Source organism: Sturnus vulgaris, chromosome 28, assembly GCF_052056855.1.
Source record: "Sturnus vulgaris isolate bStuVul1 chromosome 28, bStuVul1.hap1, whole genome shotgun sequence".
Lineage (NCBI taxonomy): Eukaryota > Metazoa > Chordata > Aves > Passeriformes > Sturnidae > Sturnus > Sturnus vulgaris.
In genome coordinates, this window is record NC_142270.1 from 4956873 (window position 1) to 4982655 (window position 25783).

The 25783-nt window shown below is 51.9% G+C and overlaps 1 protein-coding gene across 2 annotated transcripts in view; it reads left to right on the forward strand.

Annotated features, from left to right (window-relative positions):
• Window positions 1–25783, forward strand: part of PEBP4 (phosphatidylethanolamine binding protein 4) — a 75046-nt gene that overhangs the window by 13644 nt on the left and 35619 nt on the right. For both annotated transcript variants that reach the window (XM_088179843.1, XM_088179842.1), the window contains exon 5: window positions 24352–24450. In XM_088179843.1, the coding sequence (XP_088035969.1) occupies window positions 24352–24450 (99 nt within the window). The remainder of the gene's footprint in view (window positions 1–24351; window positions 24451–25783) is intronic.

Sequence of the window (25783 nt, forward strand, 5' to 3'; positions counted from 1 at the left end):
ACCCCCTGCTGCCACTTCCATGGAGGATTTATTTGGGATTTATTTGGGATTTATTTGGGATGTGACCCCTCCGAGCCAAGCACTGCTCCAATTCCCACCCTTTTTGGGGTGAGCAGGAAGGTTTTTCCCTGGATGGGAAGGGCTGGAGTGGTTTAACACCATCCCAGGGGGTGTTGTCCCCCCAGCAGACCCCGGTCCCACCGGAGGGGACCGGCGGGCAGCTGGTGCCACACGCCAGGAGAGCCTCGTTCCATGAGCAATCCTGGCAGGAATGTCACTTCACATCCATCTCCCGACCTCCCCGTTCCCTGGACCTTTCACCATCCTGGACAAACATCGTTCCCCCGAGGGCAGGAGGCCACGGAAGCACCTCCGGGTCATCCCCGTGCGCCGGCATCTCCCACTCGCTCCTCGTCTTCCACAGCAAAAAAAAAAAAAAGAAAAAAAGAAAAAAAAAATGTTCGAAGCCGCCGCTGATTTTTCCCTTTGATCCCTGTAAACACTATACAGTAATCAAAGTTTAAGCTGCTTTGGGTGAAATAATTGCTTAACAATCATATAAGACAAAGTGATTCAACAAATGACAATTAGGACTTGTGATCTACAGAACAGATGCATTCAGTGTAGCATATTATAATGTGCTAATAGGAGATTGACAGCACAATAATAGGAGAGAACAGCCACTCAGCCTATAATTCCCAACCAAATGTGAGGCTGTCCACAGAGCTCAAATCCGAACAGGCTGTAAAATTAGAGGTAAGAAGGCACAAGTTTCACAAAGACTCATTAGCAGGTTGGCTGTGAATTTCCAAGGAAGGGGGGAAGAAAAAAAAAAAAAAAAATTCCTGCTGGAGGATTTACTCGCGAAAGGAAGGAAGGGGAGGCGGGGGGAGTTTAACCTCCGCACGTCTTCACGTTAGGAATGAGTAACCTCCACCACGCTGGGCTCCAACAGGCTGGAGCCGCCGCTGCTGCCGCGTTGCGGGCAGGTTTTGGAGCAGAGGGTGGCTCCCCGTGCCGCCATCCCGATGCCAGGGGATGGGGAAGCATCGCTCGGTGTCACCGATCCTCGGGAGAGGGGGGCGGGGGGGGACAGAGAAGAAGCGTGAAGGACCAAAATGAAATTAAGACTGATATGAGCACGGGCGTTCCCCACGGGAATTGGGCGCTTCCCAAGCTTTAAATGATGCTGATGGGTGACAGGGCCACCCTTTAGCCCTGTCCATGGGAATTAAGGCTCGCTCTTCTCTTTGGGGACATCAAGGCACGGGGACGTGTGCGGGAGTGGAGCTGTCAATCCCCACAACCCTGGCAGGAGCTGGGATCCATCCCTGACCTCCTCCTCACGCCGGGATAACATTCCCTGTGTGCTCTGCTCCCTCCTTCCCCAGCAGCTTTGGAGGCACGGGGATGGAAGGAGCTGAAATTCCCAGCTCTGGTGACAAATTTTCAGCTCGTCTCGTCCTTCCCGTGCCCCGTGCACGTGCTCCGCCAATGTGGAATTTGGCCATATTTTATTATTTTAAATAAACATGCCAGAAAACGCACTTTTTGTGCATGGGGGAGGATGAGAAGGGTTTGGTAATTAAAACTTCCATCCATCAACGCTTTGCTCCCAGAGATAATTGTGTGGCTCCCGCAGATGTATGTTTTGTGTGGAAGTAACCAGTGGAAACTGGTGCTGCTGTGGCTGAGGGGATGGGATGTGCCAGGAGCTGTCCAGGATTCCAATGGAATACCCTGGAGAAGGTGTGATCGTGCTCTGGTTGGGAATTTGTTGGGAATTTTGCTTTTTTGTCTCGGTTTACATCCACTTTATTTTCACCTGCCAATCCCAAAGCCGCGGGGATGCACCTGCCAGGTGAGTCTGGCATTAAAAAAAAAAAAAAAAAAAAGCTAGATTTTACACGAGTTTTATTAATTGTAGAGCCGAAGCGAGTCGTAGAGACAGACGAATCAGTTGAAAATAACCTGATTTTTCTTTCCCCTTACCCAATCTTTGGATTTTCCCGGCGTGCCACAGCCAATGTGGGCGTCGGGCACTCAGAATTTCAGAGCCTTTAGCCAAGGTGACACGGGAGAAAAAGCTGCAAAGACCCCTCCCCTCATCCCAAATCCACGATTTATTTTTTGAGAAGACTTTAGGAAGCGCTGCCCCCACAGATCCCGGAGCCAGAGCCCGTCTGGCTTTCAGAAATTCCGCGGGGTGATCGATGGCAGATCGATGAGCCCCGAGGGGATCTGTCACCCTCGTGGTGTCTCCTGACATGCCCCGGACCCGCCTGGGCTCTTTCAAAAGGAATTAACGGAGTTTGGAGTGGGCAGGAGCGTTTATAGCAGCAGGCAGGTTCCTCCCGATGCTCCAGGCGCTTGAAAATTGAATTTGTGGGGTTTGGAATTGTGTTTGATTATGGGGGAGCTGAGCATGACTGCCCTTCATCTTCCTCATCTTCATGGCATCCTCCTCGCCTCCCCAGCTCCTCCTGATTCCGTGGAGCTTCCCAGCTCTGGCCTTGGACTTTTTTGGGGCTGGGAAAAGCTCCAGGATCTCTGGAATACTGGGCCGGGTGTATTTGGGGGGGGGGTCTCTGCTCCAGGTCGCCTCCAGGCAGGTGCTGCTCTCCCGGATTTTCAGAGGGCTCTGGGAGCAGCCAGGCTCTCCTGGGATCCTGGGGGACGTGTGACAAGTTGGTGATGAAAAATCTGGCCATGAAAAAAAAATCTGGGAACTGGGAATTGCCAGGTGCTGGGCGGAGGGCAGCGAGGTGTGGGAGAGGAGCACGCCCTGACCCTGGTGCCACCCTCCCGTGGGATCATCCGAGCATCTCCCAGCCCGGCTCTGGCATCTGGGATGCCTTGAGCCTGCTCCGAGCCCCAATTTTGGCAGCGGGTGCCCTTCAGCAGCCTTTGCCAGGTCCCCTGCTGGCAGGGAATCCTGCTCCGTCCTGCTTTGCCGCTCCAGCTGCACTTCCCAAACATCACCTCCCACCGCAGGGAGCATCCCGGGGAGCTCAGCCTCACCCCTGGGCTCGGAGCATCAATTCCCGGGAGCCTTCCCTCCTCCCCTGCAGCATCTTCCCCGGTGCCTCCCCGCCAGCACAGGAGCCTTTTTTCCATGGATGAGTAATTCTTCCCAATTTGGGGGCTCCTTCCTGCGCTGTAACAACCCCGAGCTCTCCTGCCTTTTTCCAGCTGCCAATCTCCAGCAGAAATTCCCTTTTTTTTCCCCCTTTTTTTTTTTCCCCGGCGGGAGGGGAGGGGCAGGGAGGGGGGGGATCTCGGTTATACAATCCGGGGTTGGGGCGACTATTTTGGATCCCTCCTTCCTGCCTCTAAATTGCAGCTCCGAATGTGACAAGTTACAAAACACTTGAGTCATTTCTCTCTCTCTCTCTCTCTCTCGAGCGCGTTCGCGCTGCCTTTCCCCCCCCACCACCACAAGGGTTGGTTTAAAGGAAAAAAAAAAAAAAAAAAGGAAAAAGCAGGATGGGGGTGAGGATGAGGATGAAGATGAGGGAGAAAGGAGGCTCCCAGCGTTCCCTCCCAGCCCGGGGGGCTGCGGGCAGCCCCCACGCAGAGGGGGAACTCGCGGGGCTGTTTATGTAAGATGCTCATGTTCTGCTGAGCCGCAGCGAGAGCTGCTGTCGATTCCCAGGAAAACCCACGGCTGCCCACGTAGGATCTCCCGAGCAGGGTTGTGTAACGGGGAGCCAGGCGGGGAGGGAGGGAGAGGAGGGAGGGGAGGGTCGGGAGATCCTGCCTGGGGAGGGGGGGGGAAAGCAGGGGATGGCTGGATTGAAAGGAGTGGGGAAAAGTCCTGGGAAAATCCGGCTGCTGGGATGTGCTGTGAGCGCCTCGCCGGGAGGTTTTGGGGTGTTCTGAGCTGGTCTCACCTCCCAGCACAGATTTTGGAATAATTGAGTCACTGGGTGACTTCCCAGCATCCCTGTTTGTTTGGATCTTGGGAGGAAAGGGATTTTGGTGATGAGATGCAGTGATGGGCTCGGTGGAGGAGGTGCCTGAGCCCGAGAGCTCCTGGAGCTCGTGGGATCGTCCCGGGGGGAGGCTCAGGGTGGACATGGGCAGGAATTTCCTCATGGAAAGGGCTGGCAAACCTTGGAAGGGGAGGTTTGGAGTCCCCATCCCTGTCCAGGGAACACCTGGAGGTGGCACTGGCGACAAAGGTGGGGATGGGACACACTCAGTGATCCTGGAGCTCTTTTCCAACCTGGATGATCCAAAAATTTGGGGGAAAAGCCCCCATTGCCCAACCAGCCTCAATATCCGAAGGAGGGGCCGCATCCAGGGCTCCAAAACAGCTCCACACCCCCCCCAAAATCGCCATTTCAACGCTTTTTTTTCCCCCCACTGAATACCAAAAATCCAGGCACGCTGGTGGCTTGTGCTGCTCCAGCCCTCTGGGGGTGCTGGGATGGGAGCTGTGTGTGCAGTGTTACATTTTTATCCCGATTTATTCACGCGGGGCGAGGCGCCCTGCTCCGGAGCGCTGCTCTCCATGAAAATGCTCCTTCATTTACATCCTCCCTCCTTCCCCACAACTCAGCTTATCCGGGTTATTTTTATTCCTCAAGTGTATTTATTTAATTTTTTTTTTTTAAAAAGGTTGGGGGAAGGGGAGGAGAAAATAAAATAAAAAAAAAATTAAAAAACCCAAAACCAACCATCACCACCCGTCTAAATTCCCCTTATTTTTACTTCTATTAAAATTTCCCCTCCGGAATTTTTGATAAGCCGGGAAAAAAAAAAAAAAAAAAAAAAAAAAGAACACGAGCGAGCTTCACCCGAGGGGAGAGCCGAGGTTTGGGATGAGGGGGAGGAATGCGTTTTGGGGCAAAGAGTAAGTTTAGAACTATTTTTCTCTTAACTGGAGCACTTAGCTGCACTGCAAGCCATTCATCTTGTGCTTTAATAACTCATTCTCCCTGCGAGATGGGATATCACAGATGGGATATTGCTTTTCTTGGGATGCCCGACCAAAGATGAATCTGCTTCCTTTAATAAAATACGTTTTCATCGGAATTGAAATAATTTTCTGCACCCTGATTTTCCCCTTTTTTTTGGGGTGTTGAGCTCTTCTCTGCCCCAAATCCCCCTTGCTGGCCTGGTATTTATTTATTTCCCTGCCCAAACCATGGAAATACAAATTCCTTCATTTTCTCCCATCCCACGGGGAGCTCCAAGTGCTGCCATTCACCTCGGGCTCTCTCTAATCAATCGATAAATCAGATATTGACGATTTATAGACGATATTTTACATCCTGGTGTCTCCCTTGCTGCGATGCATTTTTGGAGTGCCCAAAAATCGCCCATTTTTTGGGGGGGGCTTGTGACCATTTTTATCCTTTTCCTGACACTTTTTTTTTAATCAACAATTCATCCCCCCGAGCAAACATTTCCCTGTGCAGCATCTTGTGCTTGTCCCCTGGGGGGTGTGACGAGTTTGAAAGGCCTCGAGGCCGGGCTGGAGAAGGAGGCTGGGAAGGTTTGGAAATCCTGGAAGGTTTTTTCTGGGAGCAGAGGGAGCTCTCGGCTCGCGGCTCCGCCGCTTCCCGGCGCCGCCTCGCCGGGGTTCAAAAAAAAAAAAAAAAAAAAAAAAAATCCTGAAAACAAAACTTGTCCCTTTCATGTTCCCCTCGGCCCGAACTCGTCTCTTAACTACGCATTTGATCTCGGCATCTCCGCGAGAAGGTTCAGAGCTTGATCAGGAATTAATGGGAAGAAGGAATTAATGGGAAGAAGGAATTAATGGGAAGCAGGAATTAAGCAGCGGATCAAAGCGGCCGCGTGGCGGGCGGCGGTTTTTTTTTTGGGGGGGGGACGAGTTGTGGTGGCACCAGGGGACAGCGGGGACATCGGGAGGTGGCTGCTGTCACTCCGGCACAGCCCGAGGGGCACGGGGTGATGCCAGCCCTGTGCCCAGCTCGGGGATTGTCACCTCCGTGCCCTGGGGGCTCCAGGGGTTCGTGGCTCTCTCTCTCTCCAGAGGTTTGGGAATGCTGGAGGCAGCGGCAGCGCCGGAGCCCAGGGGGGTGCGGAGGGAATTCCCTGGTTTAACAAATATTTGGTGAGTGAGAAGAGGAGGGGAGGCAGCAGCCATGCTGAGGACCCCCAAAATGCTGAGCCCCCTCAAAATGCTGAGCCCTCCCACAATGCTGAGCCCCCCAAAATGCTGAGACCCCCCGAAATGCTGAGACCCCCCGAAATGCTGCAGCTCCCCCAAAATGCTGCAGCTCCTTGAGATGCTTCAGCCCCCAAAATGCTGCAATCCCTTAGGACGCTGCAGCTCCCCAAGATGCCACAGCCCCCCAAAATTCTGCAGCCCCAGAAATTCTGCAGCCCCCCCAGAGGCTGCCCAGCCCCTCGCCCATCACTCACAGCCCAGAGGACAATGACAGAGCCAGGGTCACACTGGGGGGGTGGGAGCAGCATCTTTGGAAAATCAGAATTTTTCTCCACTAAAACTGTTAAATTTCCGCCTGGACCCGGCTGGTTTTGAGGGGATATTCCTGGACAGGAGTGGGGGGCACAAGGGGCTGAGCTGGGGGGTCAGGATTGAGTTTCTGCTCCAGACTTTGCCCTGGTTTTTGGGCAGCTGCTGGACCTCATCCTGTCCTTGCTGCTCCTGGGAATTCTCTCTCCTCACGGAGGGGCAGGTCACACGCAGCTGAGGGATTTGCCAGATTTCTTCCAGCTGGAGTGAAAAGTCTGGGAATTTGGGTGGAGAGTTGGTCTGGAGGGAGATCAGGGCTCCCGGAGATTGGGGATGGGAGCAGTTTGGCTGCTGGGCTGTGGTCAGAGTTCGGCCTTTCCTGAGTTATCCACGGGATGAGCTGGTCCAGGAGAAGCTGCTGGCAAAGAGGGAGCTGCAGTCTGGCACTTTTCCCATTGGGAAGTGGAGGAACGTTTGGAAAAAGGGATTTTTGTTACCTTTTGGTCTTCCCTTGTTGGAATGTCACTGCAGGAGCAGAGATGTGCAAAGCCACTCTGACCCCTGCAGTGACCACTGCCTTCACACACGTGGTTTTCCCAGCAAAATCCAGTATTTGGGATATACTGGGATAGGGATCCCTGTGGGGTCCCTACCTGAGTGATGCCACCCGTGTCCCACTCAGGCACCCTGAGTTTAAACCCCAACAGACACCAGGATTTCCTGGAAAATCCTTTACAAACCATTCAATCACCTGCATCCAGGGGAGGAATTGCACTCCAAGGGCTGCTTTTCCCAAGGGCTTGAGGCCACAAGGCAGAGCTGCGGCCAAGGGAAGTCTGTGCCTCCTCTTTGCACACCTCAGCACACAAAAAAACCTCCTCCACGAGGGCAAGCGTGCAATTAAATCCCCACTAGGAGCACACACGGGCCCGTGGCAGCCTCCAAACAGTGAATTAAACGAGGATGAAAGGCAAATGCCAGCTCTGGCAAAACCCTAGGAAAGGAGCCATCAGCTCTCCGCAGCGTCCTGGGATTTTCAAACCACGCCAATGGAATTTGGCCGCTTCATTTCATTCGCTGTCAATCAGCGTCGCTGCTACTGATGCTTCCTCCTCTTTTTAGATCCCCCATTTCTTTTGGCGATGCCCAGAGCGCAGTTGTATCCCAGCCAGGCAGCCCTCATCACCAAGCGATTAAATCATCGGGAAAAAAACCAGGAGAGACGTCTCTTCTCAGACATAATAGTAAAAAGGGGGCGGCAGGGATGGGGAGGGGGGCGACGGCTCCGGGTCTATTTCTGCTCTGATGTGTCCTGGCGCCGCCGGAGCCTTCCCCGGGTGCCGAGCTGTGCCGGCGAGCAGTGGCTGCAGGTGGCAGAGCGGGGTGTGCAGGGAACGCTCCTGCACCGAGCTGGGTTTTCCCGCTGTTCCAAAGTCCCTGGTCCCGGGGGTTTGGTTCTGTTTGGGCAGTGCCAGGTTCCTGTGGGTGCTGTGTAGAGGGATTGGGGTGTTGGGGAATGTGGGGATCACATCAGGGCCTGAGCATTCTGATCCTTGAGTATCCTGATCCTTGAGTATCCTGATCCTTGAGTATCCTGATATCCGAGGGTCCTGACTCCTGACTGCCTTCATCTCTGAGCATTCTGATCCTTGAGTATCCTGATCCTTGACCATCCTGATCTTTGGGCATCCTGATCCTTGAGCATCCTGATCCCTGAGCATCCTGATATCCGAAGGTCCTGACTCCTGAGTGCCTTCATCTCTGAGCATTCTGATCCCTGAGTATCCTGATCCTTGAGTATTCTGATCCCTGAGCATCCTGATCCCTGAGCATCCTGTCCTCCAAGAATCCTGACCCCTGAGCATCCTGGTCTCCAAGCATCCAATCTCCTGATCATCCTGATCTCTAAAGCATCCTGAGCCCTCAGCACCCTGGCTCTGAGCATCCTTCTCTCCAAAAATCCTGACCCCCTGATCATCCCAGCCTCCCATCAGCCCAGCCTCTGAGCATCCCGACCTCTGAGCATCCTGACTCCCAAACATTCCATCTCCGAGTCCCCCAGCTGTTGAACATCCTGCCCTTCCATCCCTGTCCCCGAGCATCCTGGCCCCTCGCCTTCCCCAGGGGCAGCTCCTTCCCAGCCTGTAAAATCGAGTGTTTTAATAACAGCTGTAAAAGGACCGTGGGGAGAGGGGGGCAGTCATTGTGAGATCCAGGGTTATCAGTTCACCGAGTGTTTCCTGCCCTGGATTTGGCCATTCCCAGGATAAAACTGAGTGATGGGGGCTGCCTTAATGAAAATACCTGTCCCTAGGAAACATCAGTGTGACCATTCCAACCTTGTTGTGTCCACGTGTTCCTGAACCCCTTTTTCCTGCAGGAATTTGCAGCAGCAGCATGACCCTGGCTTTGTGTGTGTCAATCCTGCACTGTTGGAAGATGCTTTTATTTATTTTATGGTTGTTTTTATTTCTTTCTAAGGATTTTACGTTTAAACACAAAGATTTAGGAAATCCCACCCTGCTCTTCACATCCCTGGGGTGGCTCCAGCTGCTGCCACCACACCTGGCTCTGTCCTGAGTGGCAAAGTTGAGCTCAGATCCCGGCTTTTCCCACACAAAACAAAATTTCTCAGAGCGGGAATCCAAAATTGCCATCCCAGAGAACCGTCCACGAGTGGCTGCACATCCAGGCTGGGGAATGACGGCTCTGAGGGGTTGTTTGTTTGGGAAATAGGATCAGAAATAAGCCATGGAGTGGTGGTGTGGCCAGGCAGGGCAGGGCTGGGCCAGCCACTGCTTTTTCATTCCAGAAATGTCACTGAGTCACGAATGACTCAGAATCATAATGGGAGACATTTCCAACCCTGTGCATGACTCGGAGACGTCTTCCAGGGATATTGGAGCTGTTTGTAAAGTCCAGGCCTTGGCCTGGCGCTGTCCCTCCCCGCCTTGGCCACGGTGACAGCCCAGTGAGTGGTGGCAGCCGGGATGTGGCTGAGGCTGCTCCTCCGTGTCCCGTGGGATCAGGGGGACATTCCATGGGATCAGGGGGACACATTAACGCTCCCATCAGGTGACAGGTGTCTATTAAAGTGCCTCCCATCACCGCTGCCTCCAGCCTGCCCTTGACCCCGGGCTGGCCCAGCAGACAGCTCCGTGTCACGGGTGACCTCCGTGGGTCACCGAGGTGGCCACGGCTCCCGGGATTTTGGCTGCCACAGGGGGGGGATCTGTGTCTGAGCATCATCTGGGCTCACTCTGCTGCTCTTCCTTCCTCTTCCCACCCAGGGAAATTGTCCTTCCCGCTCCTGGGTGACGGGGAAGGGCCAGGTCCATGAGGTGTCACGGCGGCACCCACAGGCAGCAGCGCTCCCCTTGGAGATTCCTCTTCCCGCAACTCACCCCAGCCCAGAGCCAATTAATTCATCCAGCAGGACTGGGAGGAATGAAATGAGGGCTGTTTGATCCAGTCAGACCAGTTCAGGGCTCTGGGGTGCCCGGTGTGGGTCGGAGCCGGCGCCGTTCCCGGTGCGACGCCGCGAGCCGGGCTCGGGGAGCCGCGCGCTTCCCTCCTCGCTGGAAATACTTTCTCACCAAATAGCATTAAATATTCCTGAGCTGTGAACATCTTGGACTGATTTTATTTTCCATAAATAAACTTGTTGGGAGATATTTGGAGATGGGCCTAAGCTGCAGAGCTTGGACTGGCTCCCACATCTCGCTGCTGTTTGGGCTCGAGGGGTTGGTTCAGGATTGTTTCGAGCTTTATTTCGGTTTCAAGGGGTTGGGATTTAAAAGGTGCCCTCAAACAGGAGCCTCTCAGTGCTTTCCCAAAATCCCTGATCCCCCTCAAATGCTGTTGATGGATCACAGGTGTCCCCTCACCTCCAGACGTGGCTATAGGGTTTTATCTATAGGGGCTGGGCATTTTGGAAGTGGCATTTCCAGTGGGATCAGCTGGATTCTTCCACAGGTACCAAATCCCAGTTTTTTATACAGGAACCTGGATGCTCCATGTTTTAGGCACCGTGGGGTTTTGGGCCACAAATCTTTCCTTGTCACACAGACAAGGTGCCCTGAGATGCCTCCAGCCTATCCCAGCTTCTTGCTGGGAATTTGTTGCTTTCCAGATTGGGCAAAGAAAAGCGGAAAAAGAGAGATTTAAAAAAAAATAAATAAATACACAAAAACCAAAAAAATACCAAAAGCAAACAATGATGTTTATTTATTTTCCAATGGGGAAGTGAAGTGGGAGTGCTGCAAGGATGTGTTTGCAAACCTGCTCCTGGCACATCCAGGGGAGGCCGGATCCGGCTCCGTGGGGCAGGGATTTATTGAATTCCCGTCCTTTCCCGAGCATTCCCCGCCTGTCCCTGCGCCTGATTAACAGTGACAAGGACAGGATTGCTCTTTTGGTGAGCACACATGCTCCCCAAACCCTCGGCCTTCCCTTCTTCTCCCTGAATCCCCCGGTTTATTCCGGGGGAAGGGGAGTCTGATCCACCCCGTAAACTCTGTCACATCCTCATTAATTTGGCCATGTCTCCCCGGGTCGCCTTAGGGAAGCATCACATTTTTAACGAGGCTCCAGGGGGGGTGAAACAGCTTCATTTTGACAGCTGAGGTGGGAAAGGTGCAGAGTCAGGCTTTGCTGCCTTCAGCAGCTCCACACCGCGAATTTCTCGGTTTTGTTTCACCCCGGGGTGAGGTCGCTGCTCCCCGATTTCCTCGGGGTTTAAAGGGGCACAGACCCCGAGCCAAGGCGTGCTGCTGGATTTCCACAATTCCACGGGATTGGCGCTGCCATCGCAGCTTGAGCCATTTCCAAACCTTTAGGAGAACCCCAGGATTTGGCACCGTGGCTCGCCCTGGCTAATTCTGGCCAATTCTGCTTTTTACCTCCCCATCATTCCTAAATTTTGTAGTGAAATCTCATGGCATGGTCTTATTTCCAAAGAACATTGTGAATATATTCCAAGTAATCTTATATAAATGACATCTATTCCGAATTAATTTTGAATATATATTATGTATAATCCCAATATATTATATATATTTTGTATTTTCCGAGTGTATTTTATATATATTCTGTATTTCCCCAGTGTATTATACATATGTTATATATTTTCCCAGTGTATTATAAATAATATTAATATTTCCAATGTATTATATATAGCACAGCTTTCCTATACATTTATTTAATATTTCATATATTTAATGCTGGATCTGGCATCGCATCCCCGAGTGTTTTTGTGCTCAGGGCAAGGATCTGTGGCTTTTCTGTGTAAGGCCGGGGCTGATCCGTGGGGATCTTGCTCCATCCTGGGAGCTCTTCTAACCCATTTTAATGCAAATGTGCATTAGCTGATAATCGGAATGTTGAGTGGATTATTTCACCCCCAGACGAGCTGCTGCAAGGCACATTTTTATTTTTTTTTCCCCTTCTAATATATTAAACCAAAAGAAAAAAAGAATCCAAATCTGCCTTGCCACAGAGAAACCCACTTTGGGATTAGGATTGATCCCCAGGGATCTGGGCAGGAAGCAGGATCTCTGGTTTTCCCTCTCGAGGCCATAAATAAATGAAGACCCACGACCTGGTGACACCCTCTAACAGCTTTATGGCGTGTGCACCATAATTGCATCAGCAAACATTTGTGTTGTAATTAAAGCCAGGAGCCACCAAACCATGAGAAATCAATTAAAAGGAATCCTGCCTGTGGGAGCAGCATCCCATCCCTCCTTCCTGTCCTGCTAAGATGCTGCTTCATCCTTTCTCTATCTCCCCCAAAAATAATCCAACAGAAGGGGTTGATCCCCCCTAAATGTTTTTTTTTTTTTTTTTCCCTCCCAATCTCCTGGATGCTGGAGCATCCCTGCCCTGTGGTGTCCCAGCCTCGCTGCTGGTGTTGATTTTGGTGGATTTTGGGAGTGGAAGGGTTGTCCTGGGTGCATCCCAAGGTCCACAGGGGATGTGGGGGATTTTTGGGAGCAGCCACAGGTTGGGTGGTTGGTTCAAGGTGCCAGGCTCAGCTCCTGCCAGAAGCAAATGGAAATGTGGAAGAAATGGGCATTTTTTTCCAGCAGGGTTTGAATTTTGGGGTATAAACAGGGAAGGGAGATGAGCCCTTAGGAGCAGGACTCTGCTGAGAGATCTCGTTAAAGAATGTTTAGGAATAATGGGAGAAATCTACACCCATCTACCCCCAGAAAGGGCTTTGGGATTTTTGGGGTTTGGGTATAAAAAGGGAAGGGCAATCCCACTGAGGGAATCATGGAATGCTGCCACTGCTGCCTCTGCTCCAGCCCCTCAGCATCTTCCCCAAACCCCCTCTCACCCCAAGGAGCGGCTTTTGACCCAAAAAAAAAAGAGCGGGATTTGCCTGGGAGCTTCCATCCCCCCTCCTATCCTGCTCCAACCGCGGGACACTTCACCCACAGAGATCCAATTCCCTCCCCGTGCTCTGGGAGCTTGGAAAAAAAAAAAGGAGCTGAATCCACCAAAACAAACCCTTCCCCTGCACGTGCAGCTGCTTCCCCCGGGAGAGGCTGAAAGAGAGACTGAAGCGCATGTGACAGATGTTAATCGCATCATTTAATGCACTCCTGGAAGGCGCTCGGATCCAGCGGTGCCGAGGAAGAGGAGAATAAACCATTGTCTCCCCTTTTCCGGCAGCGCCCCCAGGGAATGGAGAACCCCGGGATGCACAACTCGCCCAGGGGAGTGAGGGAGGTGGGAATGGCAGCGAGGAAATTCGGGAGTTTTCTGGTGCGCCCGCGGTGGATGTGATGGTTTTGATACAAAGGAGTGAGGGAAAAAAGGAATAAAAATGGGTTTTGGTTGTTTCCCAAAGGGATGTTTGGGGGGAAAAGTGGAGTGGGTGAAATAGGGATGGGTGGGATCGTGTTTGAGCCACAGCCTGGATCAGACATGAGGGCAGGAGAGGGGAAAATAGGGATGGAGGGATCATTCCCGGCCCACATCTGAACATCTGGAGAAAATAGGGAATATGGGAGAGGAGGAAAGAGGGATGGTTGGATCATTCCTGAGCATCCCTGGAGCAAACATGGATACAGGGAGGGGGAAATAGCGATGGAGGGATCAGATCTGATCCACACCTGAGCATCCCTGGACAGAATGAGGGATACAAGAAGGAAAATTGTTATGGAAGGATCATTCCTGATCCACACCTGAGAACCCCTGGACCAAAAATGGAGAGAGGAAATGGGAAATAAGGATGGGGGGATCACACCTGAGCATCCCTGTACAGAATGAGGAGCACCAGAGGGAAAATTATTATGGAAGGATCATTCCTGGTCCCCCTGGAGCCAACACCTCCTGCCCGGCCTGGAGCACGGTGAAACCCCACCCAATATCCATCGAGGGTGGGTCGGAGAGGGGATATTTAGAGGCAGGGAATTGCATTTCCAAGGCAGGAGCAGCATCCCATGGGCTGCTTCCCTAATTAAATTCCCCCTTGATGACCCGGGCAGGTAATTGAGGCACAGGGAAGCCGGGGCAGATCGCACCCCCTGGAAATCAGCACCTCCCCAAGGAGCCGGGCAGCAATTGAGGCGAGCTGGCTCGGAGGTGCCTAAAAGTAACCAACTTATTGCCTAATAGATTTCTCAGTCATGAATTCCCCGTGCTCCGTACGCCCCCCAATCAGAGCAATTATGGATTTAAATGGCGCAGGAATCCGCGGTGCAGAAAATGCCCGTTTTTAGCGGGAGATTGGCCAGAGGTGAGGGACCTGCAACACCCCTGGTAATGAAAGCTCTTCACAGCTTGCCGTGTTCCACCCGGGAATAATTGCTGCAGCCTGTGATACGGATCCGGCTGCGTTAATGATGCCCTGTTCCTTTTCACAGGACTCATTTCAGCTTTCTTCCCCTTTTTTTTTCCTTTTTTTTTTTTTTTTTTTTTTTTTTTTTTTTTTTTTTTCCCTTGGGATTTCAAAGCGCCGAGGCATCGTGGGAATTAACGCATTAACGCGGCTGTTTGTGGTGCTCGGGGTATTTCCAAATGGTGTTCCCGGGATCGATTAACAAAGTGCCGGGGATCGGGAGAGCCTCGGGAAAGGGTGGCTGGAAGGGAATGGAGTGTGACACGGGTGTCATCCCTCCGTCCATCCCATCCGGAATTTATTCGCTCTGACAGGGTGGATTTATCAGAACAAAACATGCTGCAGGAATTAAAAAAAAAAAAAAAAAAAAAAAATTAAAACAACAACAAAAAAATTGTATTGGAAATAAAACTCCCATTAACTTCCAAATGAAAACCACATCCAAGGGAGACAGTTGGCTTCTCCTCTGAGTTTATTATTAAATATTTTACCAGGGAGGGAAGTTCTGAGCTGAGCATCTTTTCCCTCCTGTTTCTGGCAAGAGCAGTTTGTGTGGAGGGAGGGTGAGCTCTTGGTTGTTTTCCCGAAGCTCTTGCTGGGGGTAGATGGGTGCGGATTTTTCCCATTATTCCGAGATTTAAACAGCTTTTTAATGAGATCTCGAGGCAGGGTCCTACTCCTAAGTAATATTGGGAATATATCTGTATTTCCAATGTATCTATCTGGAATCTAGTCTGTATTTCCATATAGCGCATATAAATATAAAATATGTAAAGATTATATAGATAAGATATAGAGAATATGTAGATAATATAGAGAATATATAGACAATATATAGAAAATATAATGAGAATGTATAGAGAATATATAGAGAATCTAGTCTATATTTCCATGGAAAATATATTATAAAAAATCTAGAAATAGATATTAAAATGTACAAATGAATCTATTACATATTAAAATGCAGAATATATATAGTATTTATTTTCAATATATACATATGTCATATATCATACATATTACATTCTGTATTATATGTATGATATATATTACATTCTTTATTCTATGTTCTGTATTATGCATTCTATATATTACATATTATATAGTATATAGTACATTTTACCTATTATATTTTGCATCTTATATTTTACATATTACATGTTATATATATATTTTTAAAAGTTATTCTATTTGGTGCATAAGGGTGGGAGAAAGGCCCTGTCTGTCCTTTTGGGATCCTCACGGCTCGGCAGCAGCAGATCCCAAATTCTGGGAGGGGTTTCCAGCAGCTCACGGATGCCGTGGCCGGGTCGGTGCCGCATCCCCGGGGACGGAGCCGCTCCCGCCGCTCCCGAAATGCTTTAATTTCCCCCCAAATTGAACCGAGATGTTTTTTTCCCCCCCTCCCCGCCTTTGCCATCCCGAGGGGCTCCGGGATTAATTTCCTCGGGTGACCCCGGTGGCCGCAGCCGCCTGACCCCGGCTCGGGGGGGAGCAGAGGGGACCCGCGGGCGCTGAGAAGGAGCGAGAAGGAGCTCGGGGCTTTGGACAGCTCGGAAATGCCATTTCCCACTTAACTCAATCCCGCAGAGCCGAGATTCAATTACCGGCCCCGCCAGCTCCGTCCCCGGGGACACGAGTGTCACTGTCCCCACCGCCACCACCGCCGCCTCCCCGGGACCCCCCGGTGGCCTCGGGGGCGGCCGGGGGTCCCCGCGGGCTGGCGAGGGGTCAGGGCTGGCAGCGAGGGGTCGGGGTGTGCTCGGGAATGGTCAATGAGCAGCGGGGGGTTGGAGGAATGGGAATTGATCGTGTTCTTCTCCCTCTAAGGAATGAGGCCGTGGATTTTCTCTCTTGGAGCAGGGATGGGATTTGGGGGTCGTGGTACCCGCTGAGGGTTGTCCCCTGTCCCCCCTCTCCACACAGGCTCCCATAGCTCCCACGGGGCCGTGTCTGGAGGGATTTAAGGCTGATCCCAGGGGAGGAGGGGATGAGAGGAAGGCTGGGGAGGAGCTGGGGGGGCTCCTCTCACCCCCCTGTGCTGCTGTGAGAGTCCCCACAAACACCACGGGGACACCTGATGGGACAGTGGCCACGTTCCTGACGCGGGGCATGCTCAGGTCACCTGGATTTCCCACAGCCAGGGCCTGTCCTCGTCCCCAAATCCTCCTCCCTCAGGATGGTTGAGGCTGGAAAAGGCCTCTGGGATCACCAAATCCAACCTGTGCCCGATTCCCACCTTGTCACTGAGTGTCACCCCCAGGGATGGGGATCCAAACCCCCCTGGGCAGTTCCAATCCCTGCCCACCCTTTCCATGGGGAAATTCCTGCTGCTGCCCACCCTGAGCTCCCCTGGCCCAGCCTGAGGCCGTTCCCTCTCCTCCTGTCCCTGTTCCCAGATCCCAAATCCCCCCGGCTGTCCCCTCCTGGCAGGAGTTGTGCAGAGCCACAAGGTCCCTGCTGAGCCTCCTTTTCTCCCCTTCCCAGCTCCCTCAGCCTCTCCTGGGGCTCCAGACCCTTCCCAGCTCCATTTCTCCGTGGCCAGTTTTGGGATGGGTTGGGTTGGCACCATCCACACCCCGATCCCAGCAGGAAGCCAGGACTGTGACAGTGGGATAATTCCACTTGTTCCAGAGCCTGTGAAAATGCTCTTTGTTTTCACAGAGCAGAATCTAATCCAGAAGAGAAGAAAACACTCATTATTTAATTTTCCCCAGTATTTTTGTGTGCTCATGGGATTTTAATGGTATTAATTATTATTTAATTTGTGCTTTGGCAATTTGTGTGTGCTGAGCTATTCTGGTGTTGGAGAGCCAGCAATGCTCAATCCCTTTTGCATTTCAATCCGTGCTGCCACCCTCCAGCCTTTCTTCCCAGGTATCCATGCATCCCTCAGTCCCATCCACCTTTCTTCCAGGTACTCATCCTGTCCCATCCAAAGCATCTCCTCATTGTGCACCTCCTCCTTTATTTGATTTACTTTATAATCTCCAGCTGTCAGAATCCATCTGGGAAAATCCGAGCAAGGATGATCGGCCTGGAGTCAGGCTGGTGCCTCCTGGGTGTTGCTGGTTCTGGGACATCCCTGTGCCCCATCCCTGGGGTCAGCATCCCTCTGGCTCCATCTGAGCATCCCTAAATCCTCATCCCTCCACCACCCCTCAATCCCTCTCTCTCCACCTCCCCACATTCCACAACATTCTTCCATTCCACCCTTCCCTTCACAGCATCCTTCCACCCCTCCATCCCCATGGTACAATCCCTCCATCCCCATGGGACAATCCCTCCATCCCCATGGGACAATCCCTCCATCCCCATGGACAATCCCTCCATCCCCATGGGACAATCCCTCCATCTCCACACAAAGCATCCTCCATTCCTGTCCCTGCAGCTCCTCACGAGCATCACTCCATGTCCACAGGAGCGTTGCTCCATCTCAGTGTGAGGATTCCTCCATTCCCATCACTCCATGTGAGGATCCCTCCATTCCCATCCCTCCATCTCCATGTGAGCATCTCTCCATCCCCAATCCCCTCATTTCTGTGTGAGCATCCTTTGATCCCACACAAAAACCTCTCCATCCCCATCTCTCCATTTCCATGTCCACATCCCTCCATCCCATCCCAGCCTCTCTCCATCCCATCCCAGCCTCTCTCCATCCCATCCCAGCCTCTCTCCACCTCATCCCCACATTTCCAAGCCAGCATCCCTTCATCCCAGGCGAGCCTCCCTCCATCCCCCTCCATCCCCGCCACTTCCCCAGATAATGAGAGCGAGTTTAAAAAACTTAAAGCCTCTTCCTGCCCGCGGTGAGTGACACAAATGGAGTTCATATTTAATCATCTGTTAACTCGTTGTCTATTATAGCTCTTTAATAGCACCAGAGATATTCTTAATGAAGCATGATTTAAGGTATTTACAGCTCTAGGACCGACAGACATCACTCACAGTGTGCAGGTAATGAGGCGTAAAACAGCTCTGGAAACCGTAAAAATGGGAGAGAGAGAGCGAGGAGGGAGAGAAAGCAGGCGAGGAGTTCGGAGCTGAATTGTTCCAGGGTTTGTTTTAAAATGTTTAGGCATTTAAAGTCATTTCAGCTTCGCCGAGGTGTCTGGTAGCACCGAGTTCAGCAATTCCCAGCGCTGAGAACCCCTGGCTTGCCAGGAGGGGTCTGGCCCCCCGATGCTCCCCGAGCTGAGACATCTCAGGAATCAAGGCAGGGAGCAGGGAAAAAGCTTTTGAGGGTCCCCAAGGACCTTGTGGGTGCATGGGAGCAAAGGCTGGAATTTCTGGGTGCATTTTTTCCCTTTGTTTTCCCACTTGGTGGCACAGCCACCTCTGCTCACAGAGGGGACACCAGACCCTTCCCTGTGCTCTCCTGCAAATGCCACCCCTGTGCAACGGTCTAATTTTCTTATTTTTTCCTCCAGAAAAAAAAAAGGAAAAAAAAAAGAAAAAAAAAATTTAAAAAAACCCCATCAGAACCCAAGCCAAGTTTTGGAAAATAATTTGTGACGGAGGTGCCATTCTGCATCAAAATATTGTGTAGAAAATGTCAAATGTCACCAATCCATGTGTCCCCTCGCGTGATAGTAATTGGGCTGGAAGGCTGCGCTCTGCCACTGCGGCCGCTCGCCGCCTCCTCCTCCTCCTCCTCCTCACACTCGGCTCGGGAAATGTGTCGCTTCCCGAGTCCATCCCGGCTGCCCTGCCCGCGGAGCGGGGCCGGCCGCGGTGTCCCCAGCCCGGGGACGAGTGCGTGGTGCTCTCATTAGGCTGGAGAGGCGATAAACAGCTCCTGGGGAAAAGGGGGGCACGGCACAGCTCGGCACTTCTCAGCGTGTGCGTTCCCTCCTGCATTTGGGACACGTGGCTCCATTCCCCCAGTGTTCTCCCCTTGAACCCTCTCGGTTTGGGGAGCCCAAAGCAGAACCACAGTGGGGTCTTTGACTGGGGAGTCGCAGCCTATTGCTCCTCTCCCCCTCCACAAAAGTGCTCCAGAAGCACCATCACCTGCATTTCCACCTGCATTTCCAGCACAATGGAGCCTTTGGAATATTTATCTCACTTTCTGCCTGTTTGTGTTGGGTGTGTAACACCCCCATCGCTGTTTTATCACTGCCCGAATTGGCTACGAGGGAAAACAAACTGTTCAGAGCAAATAACCCATTCCTTAGAGCATCCCAAACCCTTAATCTGGGAACAGACCTTTCACACACACTCCTAAGCCATCCTGGATGAATCAATCCTCATTAAGACATTAGGCTGCATAAATATTTGGCCGGGGAGGGAGCCCCGAGGGACAGAGCAGAGGGATGGGGAGAGTTGCAGTTGGAAATTCAATGAAATTCCCTTCGGCAGTGGGAGCCAGGCCTGGGAGAGTTGGGTCAAGCCTTCAGCCGGTGCCACTTGTCCCCTTGGGCAAGTCCTGCGGAGCAGGCTTGATTTTGCTGACCTGTCGGTTTTTTTGTTGTTTTTTTTTTTTTGCCCGTGGAAGTGGCGAGGAGCAGGTGGAAAAGGAGGAGGTGAAAATCCTGCAGCTCCTTCCCGAAGCCACAACACAACTCGGTCACAAACAATTTCTTTGCCGCCGAGGAAGGAGCTGGAATTTCTCTCTGGCGAGGCAGCAGCAGCAGAATTGCGAAGCCGGTGCCCGTTATAGAAACTTTTTAGAACTGGGGACAAGCCAAGAAAAGAGCCCAGATTGATCTCAAATCTCAGCTGGTGCTGGCGGCGCTTCCACCTCCGACTCCTGCGCTGGTGGGACGTGAGCTGGACCCTCCAAGCATCCCTGAGGAGATCTGGGATGATGTTTCCCATTGTTCTGGGTGTTTTCCCAGCTCCCTGCCCAGCCAGGAGTTCCTGCCTTGCTCTGGAAGGTGGTTTTGGGGTAGATTGAGGTTTCCTGGTTTGTAATTGCATAAACCCAGCTCTTCCCTGGCTCCGTCTCCCATCCCATCTCCACACCAGTGGGACCAGCCTGGATCATCTCATGCCATCAAAGTCCTTCCCAGCAGGATAATCCAGGCTGTGGCAATGCCAGGCTGCAGCTCCCAGGGAGGTGAAAGGTTTTTTGGCTCAGATACCACCACAACCTGTCGGTGCCATGATTTCCTTCAGGAAATTCCTCAGGAGCTGTCAAGGATTTGGGTGGAAATGGGGCAGCTGGAAATTTCACCTGGTCCCTTGAGTGGGGCTGGTGCAAGGAACATCCAGGTGGGCACAGACAAGGAACAGCCCTGGCAGGATCTGGGTTGGATCCATTCCTGTTCATTCCCCGTGTTGGGAAGCTGGGCCTGGCTGGGGCTTGGCCCATCACCATTCCTCAGCTTTGGGATGGAACTCCTCCAGCAAAGCTGGAGCACCATCCATCCCCATTTCACAGAATAATGCACATTTTAATCCACTTTTCCTCCATGCCCCGGATAAAGGGATGCCAACGGGATGGACACACCAACACGGACACCCCTGGGCACATCCAGCTCCGTGCCCAGCCCAAGCCGGGCATCCCTGGCAGGGCAGAGCTCCGAGGCTGCCCCGGCGCTGCCGAAAATGCCGGAGCACTGCATGTGTGCTGCTTCCATGTGCGCTGGTTTCCAAGGAAACCGCTCTCTCTACATGTGTGTCGCTTAACACCCTATTTGCTTTCATTTGGATAAGTCTTTAATTCCTGTGCAGCCCCGGCTCGGCGGGATCTGTTGAGCTCCGTGTGTATCCTCAGCGCACAAAATCCCTCTCCTGCCTGCCTGCCTCTTGGAAAAGTCCCTGCCTGCTCGGAGCGACTTTGCTAAACCTGTGCCTAATTGGAGCAGCTAATGCTTTCTGCAGGAATAACTGGATATTTCGCTGCTGCTTCCCCTCTAGAAACAATTAGCAGGGAAAACACGGAATGCAGGGCTCTTGTCACCTGCCACCAGCTCTGCTGCTCTGGCTCCGTGTCGGGTGGAGGAGCAGGCGGAGGATGCCCGTTCACTGGGATGTGGAGATGTGGATTTGAGTCCTTGGGAAGGCAGCAGATCCTGTCAGTGGTTAAATGTTGATTTTAAAGTGTGCTGGAGTGAGGAAGAAGGGAAGGGTGGCCATGGAAGGGTGACCCAGTTGGTGCCACACATCAGCCAGGAGAAGGGAAGGATCCAGGGAGAGCTCAGAGGCCCTGCCAGGGCCTAAAGGAGCTCCAGGAGAGCTGGAGAGGGACTGGGGACAAGGCACGGAGGGACAGGACACCGGGAATGGCTTCCCACTGCCAGAGGGCAGGGATGGATGGGATATTGGGGAGGAATTCCTGGCTGGGAGGATGGGATGAAATTCCCAGAGGAGCTGCAGCTGCCCCTGGATCCCTGGAAGTGTCCAAAGCCGGTTTGGAGCAACCTGGGATAGTGAGAAGTGTCCCTGCCCAGGGGATGGAACTGGATGGGATTTAAGGTCTCTTCCCACCCCAACCATTCCATGACTCCATGACTCCCACAGGACACACTGGATCCTTCACTCCAGCAGCTCCTCCACGGCCTGGGCCAAGCAGGAATGGGTGACAAAGCTTTGGGGATGTTTTTCCCCCCAAATTTTCATCCACAGCAAACCAAAGCCGCTTCTTCCTCCCTTCTCCCCCTTCCTCCCTTCCCTTTGCACAGCAAGATGCCGCCTGTTCCTGTGCACTGGAGGAATTTTCTGATCTAAAGCCACTTTTCCTCCTCTCCCAAAATCCCTGGGGCTGGTTGATGCTTGTAAAGCTGAGCAGCTCCCGTGTCACTCGGGGCTGGCTCCCGTCTGCAGCGCTGACAGCAGTTAATGCTGTTAGCCTGTGTCGAGGAGGGATTTCAGCATTAAAAAAAAAAAAAAAACAAACCCAAAATCACCACACTCGGGCTGCTCTGCTGCTCGCAAGCACTTCAAAAACATCCCCGCCGTGTTTGGGGTGCCTGGCACGGCTCAGGGACATCACACAGGGGGTTTTGGGGTGGCTTTGGGGGCTGCTCAGCCTCGGGAGCAGCGCGGGATGAGCAGCCGGGATTAACTCGGCTCGGGGAGGGCTTTGCTATCTTTAGGTGGAAGGTGAGGGATTGTGGCTCTTAGGGTGGCCGGCAGGTGAGGAGAGAGAAAAATCCCGCAGGGCCAGCCCAGCTCAGGGCACTGACCCCAGCTCCTGTCCCCACCGGGGTCTGGCCCCGCTGGCCCCTGGCTGCGTGTGCTGTCACCTTTCTAGGCCACAATCTGTCCCCAATTCCGAGCCTGCTGTTAGCTTCACTTGCACTCTATTCTCGTGTTTGCTGTTATTTTTTAACACTTTTTTTTTTTCCTTCCCCATTTTTTTTCCCTTTTTTTTTTTTTTTTTTTTTTTTTAAATAATTTTTTTTTTTTTTGCATAAAAGCACTATCCTCTCCCCAGAGCCTGCCTGGAGCGAAGGCATGGTCTGTACAACTGCAATTATTTCGAAGAACAGATGGAGTGAGGAGCAGAAAGTCTGTTAATAGTAATAGAAATGCTACATGTTAACCTGGACAGCACACGATGACAGTCCCATGACTACACGTTCTGTTCCCACCAGCTGGGCTCCGAGCGGAGCCGAGAGATTCAGAAACGCCGAGCTCGGCTCCGCACCCTCCCCAAAGTTAGAGCTCAAATTCCTTCACACTTCCAGCCTAGGGTTTTTGGGTTGTCGGGCTTCTTCTCCCCCTCCCCTCCTCCTCCTCCTCCTTCCTATTAAACGCTGATTTCGGCGCTGTTAAGGAATTTTGCTGCTTCTTCCCCTTTTTATTTATTTAATTTTTTTTTTTTTTTTCAGCCGGCTGCAGCTGGGAGCGTGGTGGGGAGGGTGGTGGAGGCTCAGCCTCGAGGTGCTGACCTTCAGCCTCACTGGTGAGGCCAGCACGGCCCCTTTCCCACGCTCACATCTGCAGGGTTGATGTAATTCCCCCAATTCCCCCACCCTGGATGATGCCAGGCTGGGATTTACGGAGCGGGGCAGCGGCTCCCGGGCAGGGAGGTTTGCAGGAGTTTGGGATTTTCACCACAACTGTTGCAAGCTGTTGGCTCAATGGGTTGAAATCCACATTTTTCTGGTTAAAAATTTATCTCCCTGTGGAGGTGGGGTCTTCACGAGACGTGTGGGATGCCAAGGGAAGGGGGCACAGGGGGTCTCTTGTTATGGCAACACCCTGGGAGGGTTTTTCCCTCTTTACCCCAACCAGAGGTTGGGAAACGGAACAAAAATATTGAGTCAGCCCCGGGAGCCTCGCTGTGCAAATCCCTGCCCGGTTTCACAAGCGGCCAGGGACGCAGGCACAGAGCTCCGGGAATTCCAGCGGGAATTGCGGGGCTAAATCGCGGGGCTGTTTGTGAAAGCGCTGCCCCCGGGGCGCACCTGGAGGTTTTATCGGGATATAGATCCCTTAATCCGGGGGTTTGTGGGATAATCTGGTGCCTGAGGTCCTGCCAAATCCCTGGAGATCAGCAGGTTTTCCCTCCACAGCCTCCTCCAGAGGTCACTTCCAGCCCAGCTCCAAAATATCCACGTGGGCTCCGTGCTGGGGGCACCTTTGGGTGCTGGGCACCCCCACGTGGGACCTGGGGTGGGCTGTGGGGGTTTCCTGGAGGATAAACCAGTATCATCCATAAATCCCAACTCTCCCTGACCAATTCCATCACCCAGGAGTGGTACCTGACCCCCAGGCGCTGCTTTTTGCAGCATCCCAGGAACATCTTTAGGGTTTTTTAGGATTTTTGGGATAGAGTTTGGCTCCTCACAGCCACCCTCATGGAGGATGGGGCACCCAGATTGTCCCCAGCCATCCCTGGATCCCAAAAATGCCAGAGTGGCTGCAATCCTGCACCTCGGTGGGATGTGGCTGGAAGCAGAAGGAATTCCTTGGTGAATTTGGAGGAGGCAGAACCCACATTTTTCTTCTGGAAAGATTTGGGATTCAATCATCGCCAGCGGGTTTGTGGCCTCTGGGATGATACCTCCAGAATGCCGGGAAAGAGTGGGAAAACGTGAATTTGGGGGATTTTTGTTGTCACCCCATACCCAGAGCATCCCCCTCTCCTCTCTTGCAGAACAAGAAATACGTCCTGGTGATGGTGGATCCCGACTCTCCCAACAGAGCCGACCCCAAGTACCAGTTCTGGAGGCACTGGATGGTCTCCGACATCCTGGTGAGTCCCTCGGGGTCATTCCCGAGGATTCGGGGAGGGCTGGATTCCCATGGGATGCAAACTCCTCCCGGTGACACCCCGGAGGATGAGCGTTCGCCAGAGAAATGTAAATTTGGTGCTGGGCGTGTAGGTAGGGAAGTGCTTCCTCAGGCTATAAAGAGCCAGGCTGGTCCAAAAATATTGCTGCTTGGGTTTTTTGGGTGGTTTTTTTTTTTTTCCCTCTCTTCTTCTCCTAAGGAAATGCTGAAAAAAAAAAAAAAAACCAACCCAAAAAACACTTTGCCAACTCCCCACCACCAGTTTTCTCTGCGGAGACAACGCGTCCTTCCAAACAGCTCCTGCTGCCAGTTAGGGTTTGTGGTTTAAAAAAGTGGGTTTGGTGAAAATCTCAATTCCCTTTCTAGTTTTTAATTTTTTAAAAAAAATTAAAAATGGTTTGAATTCAGTGAGAAAACAAGAGGGGGAAAATGAGTTTGGGATGAATTGTGGTGCTGGGCTCATGGGATGGGTCCTTCCCCCTGTCCTGGTGGGTCGTGGCTTTGCTCCCAGAAATATTTTGGAAAAGCAGTTTTTTCCCCCTCCTGCTTGTTTTTATGTCTTCAAAAAAACCCGAGGTGTTGCAGCCCTAAATCAATCTAACTGATAATCTGGGTACTAAAGCCTAATTAAGATATCAATTAATTTGCAGCGTGCATTTAACAAGAAATATCGCGTCGTTCTCCTCTATTATTCTCTGAAATTACTGCTGAGGGCTCTTTGTACAGATACCTTAATTAGACTTTTTATTGTTAATGGGCATATTAAGCAAATTAAAACGGGATATTAATACTTTCCATGAATTCCATAATTGGCTGAAAAATAGGAGGCATCGGGAATAATTGCGGGAATTTGTGTACAGGGCTTGGGTTGGTTGTTTTTTTTTTTTTTTTTTCCGTGTTGTTTTGTGTTTTTATCCTTCACAGAAACCCTTCTGCATTTCTAACAACAGGGTCCTGAAAGTCTCTCATTAATTTTAATATTTACCAAACGCAAAGGAGCCCAAGCTCCTGTGTTTCCTTCTGTACACAGATCCTTCGGAGCCGTTGCCTCTTGCTAATTATTGTGGCTTTCCTTTTTTTAATTTTTTTTTTTTTCCGGGGAGTATAAAATCCTTTAAGCAAAGAAGGCAAATGTGGGATTCAAACCTGCAGCACGAATGGAAGGTGGGATTTTATTTTTCCCCCCGTGGTGTTTGGGTGATGCCATTTGTGATCTCCAAGGTCAAAAATTCTGTGTCAGGCCATGAAAGAGGGTGGAGAAAAAGGAGATTTTTGGGAAGGAAAAGGGTTTTCCC